This window comes from Nicotiana sylvestris, chromosome 12 (assembly GCF_000393655.2).
Source record: "Nicotiana sylvestris chromosome 12, ASM39365v2, whole genome shotgun sequence".
In the NCBI taxonomy this organism is placed as follows: domain Eukaryota; kingdom Viridiplantae; phylum Streptophyta; class Magnoliopsida; order Solanales; family Solanaceae; genus Nicotiana; species Nicotiana sylvestris.
Genome location: NC_091068.1, coordinates 25308276 through 25311786, shown reverse-complemented (window position 1 = coordinate 25311786; position 3511 = coordinate 25308276). Strand labels below are relative to the sequence as shown.

Genomic DNA, 3511 nt, shown 5'->3' with positions numbered 1-3511 from the left:
GTTGCACGCCACAACGGTATTACATGATTTGGGATCGGGTTGCACGCCGCAACAAGAAAGAAATGAAAGTGAATATTGTGTTTATTTTCCTTATTCTTGTTGGCAATTGAATTACTGCTGTTCTTTACATTCCTCTTTTGGTATTCTGTTGTTATCTGATACTCCCCACAACATGTTTTCCCCCTCCCACCTTTAATTATAAATATCTGCTTTTATTTTTCCGTTGTATATGATTTAACTGCATAGGTTTATTTGGTAGTCTGGTCTTAGCCTCGTCACTACTTCGCCGAGGTTAGGCTAGGCACTTACCAGCACATAGGGCCGGTTGTTCTGATACTATACTCTGCACTATGTGGAGATCCCGGTGCTGCAGTTTTTGGACCGCAGTGAGGTTGCTGCCTTCAGTCCATTCAGGCGACCCGAGGTAGTCCTGCAAGCGTCCGCAGGCCCTGGCATTTCCTTCTGTTCTTCCCTTCTATTTATTGTATGTATTTCAGAGACATCATTGTATTCATCTTTCAGACCCTTATTTGTAGTACTCTTAGACAGTCTGTGAAATTGTGACACCAGTTTTAGGTAGTTTATGTTAAGGATTTGTACCGATAATATTTAAATTGTTACATTTTGTTCTTTCGTTTATTTAATTTCGTTGTTTATATAATGCTAATTCATAACCGTTAAAGGATTAAAAATGAAAAAAGTAAATATTTGAAATGATTAGCTTGTCTAGGTTTCACTAGTAGGCGCCATCACGACTCCCGAAGGTGGAAAATCCGGGTCGTGACACAAAAGAGCGGCAAAACAATGTCCCCTTATAGAAGATAAATCGTGGTGCTCTTTGTTTGATGTCTGTTCTTTGTCGCAAATCCTCAAGTAACTTTCCATGTTCAAGATACTCTATTAGTGGTTGCCTCCAATCTTCTTCTTCAATCACTCAAACAAATGTATGATGGCTTTCGTTGATTTGAAGATCAAGAAGTCTAGGAATAACCCATCGATGACACACATATACCTTTGTTGACTCATTCTCTCCAAGTGCCATCGTCGTAGCCAAGTTAGCCAAAGCATCAGCCTTGCGATTTTCTTCTCTTGGGACGTGGTTTAAGAACACTTGGTCGTATCTTTCAAGTAAACAAGATGGATATTGATGGTATGGCAAGAGATATTCTTTCTTTACCTTGTAACTCCCCAAAAGTTGGTTGATGATCAGCTTAGAGTCACCATAGATCTCCAACTGTAGAATCTTCATGTCTAATGCCATTTCGAGATCGACGATCAAAACTTGGTACTCTGCGGCATTGTTGGAGCATGTTTCACCTAAAACAAAGGAGAATGACAATACTTGTCTTTCTGGAGATATCAATACAACACCTGCCCCCGCACTGTAACGACGTGCAGATACATCAAAGAACATTGTCCATGGTGGCAATTATTTAATGAATAAAACATCTTTATCTAGAAACTCATTTGAAAGCTCCCATTTCGCTGGAAGAGGGTGATCAACCAAAAAATTAGCTAGTGCTTATCCTTTCATAGCTTTTTGAGGTTTCTATGTGATCTCATATTGGTTAAACAATATGGACCATCTTGCTAGGCGTTCAGAACGAATAGGTCGAATCATTACAAACTTCACTGGATCTGCTCCAGAGATAAGTTTGATGGTGTATGCTTCAAAATAATTCCTTAACTTCTTTATTGCATAAAGTAACGCTAAGCATATTTTCTCAACATGCATATTGTTCAACTCAGCTCCTATCAGAGTTCGACTAAGGTAGCACAAGTCTTGTTCCTTTCCTTCCTCATTCTCTTGAGCAAGTAGTGCTCCAAGTGAACGTTCTTGTACCGCGATGTAGAGTATCAATTGCTTCGCAAGCATTGGCGCCCCTAACACATGTGGATTCAACAAGTATTTTTTGATGCTTTCAAAAGCATTTTGACATGATTGATCCCAATGAAAAGGGATATCCTTCATCAATAGATGATTGAAGGGTTGACATCGTCCGGCTAGATTAGAGATGAACCTCCGAATAAATGCTAAGTTTCCTTGGAGACTTCGAAGCTCCCTCAAGTTCTTTGGCTTGGGCATTTTCTGAATGGTGTCAATCTTTACAGGATCAACTTCAATTCCACAATGACGCACAATGAAGCCAAGAAACTTTCCTGAGGTAACTCCAAATGCACATTTGCGTGGATTCATCTTGGGGTCAAATTTTCTTAACCTTTCAAAAACAACTCAAAGGTCTTCAAGGTGGTAACACCTAATCTTCGTCTTCACCACCAAGTCATCGACATAGCATTCAACCCTCTTATGAAGCATGTCATCAAAGATTTTTTGCATCGTGCGTTGGTAAATGGCACCATCATTCTTCAGACCGAAGGGCATCACTTTGTAGCAATAGATCTCTTTTGGAGTTCGAAAAGTAGTACCCTCTTCATCTTTTGGACACATTCTGATTTGATTATATCCGGAGGACCAATCCATGAATGAAATAAATTCATGCCATGTTGTAGAATCAACCATGAGTTCAATAATTGGTAGCGAAAAGTCATCTTTCGAACATGCCTTATTTGGGTGTCAAAAGTCAACATAAATACATATTTGACCATTCTTATTCTTTACAGGTACAATATTCGATATCCATGATGGGTACTTCACCTCTCGAATAAATCCCACCTCGATGAGCTTATTGACTTCGACTTCAATTTGTAGTACTAGCTCGGGTCAAAACATGCGTTGTGACTGCTTTACAGGGCGTGCTCCACTTTTGATCCCTAAATGAGGAATGGCTATCTTAGGACTAAGACCAGGCATTTCTTTATACGAACAAGCGAAGAAATCTTTTTATTTGGTCAATAACTTGGAGTATTCCTCCTTCTCCTGAGGCGTAAGAAGCACACTAATGAAGGTGAGGCGTGGATCTTCCGGAGTGCCTAAATTGAATTCCCTTAAGCTCATCCACAGTTGATTGCCCATCATTTTCTAGTTGAGGGGGAGCCTCGTGTACTTCATCATCAACATCAAGGCATGAGCTATCTTCCATAGTTATGTGATAGGATGTTTCCACAAAGTCTGACTTTTCTCTTTGACTCTCTTGGATGGTCAGCATGGCTTCTTTCTCTTTCTCTACTTCTTTATAAGGCTGGCAACTGTAAACAATGGTTCTCCTTTGCACCTTCAGTGGACCATCTATGGATATTGACAAAATAGACTTCCTTTTTATACGTGATGGGAAAGCACTACATATTTCTTTGTCAGCAACAACTTCAAAATAATCCCGCTCCATATGGGCTTGAACCTTATGTTTTGCTAGTATCTTTCTAGATGGTGACTTCCTTGTGATTACCAAGTGACAAAAGGCAGAAGTCTTTGAGGTAGTGGAAACTTCCTTTAGTTGTTTGGAAGATACACGTTCACCTTTGTGACTTAGCCTTTCAAACACGGAGACCTGAGGGGTTGAGCCTCTAATGCGATCAAACACTTAAGCCCGCTGTTTTATTTTCTTGACCTTAA

General features: G+C 39.9%; 1 protein-coding gene across 1 annotated transcript; it reads right to left on the bottom strand.

Annotated features, from left to right (window-relative positions):
- Positions 1-934: 934 nt before the first annotated feature.
- Positions 935-1414, bottom strand: LOC138882804 (uncharacterized). The gene has a single exon (XM_070163437.1). It carries the CDS (start codon positions 1412-1414, stop codon positions 935-937), a length of 480 nt encoding a protein of 159 aa, XP_070019538.1.
- Positions 1415-3511: the final 2097 nt, after the last annotated feature.

What these genes read in the sequence shown, in the direction of transcription:
- LOC138882804 (XM_070163437.1), bottom strand. Translation starts at nt 1,414, where the DNA reads ATGTTCTTTGATGTATCTGCACGTCGTTACAGTGCGGGGGCAGGTGTT.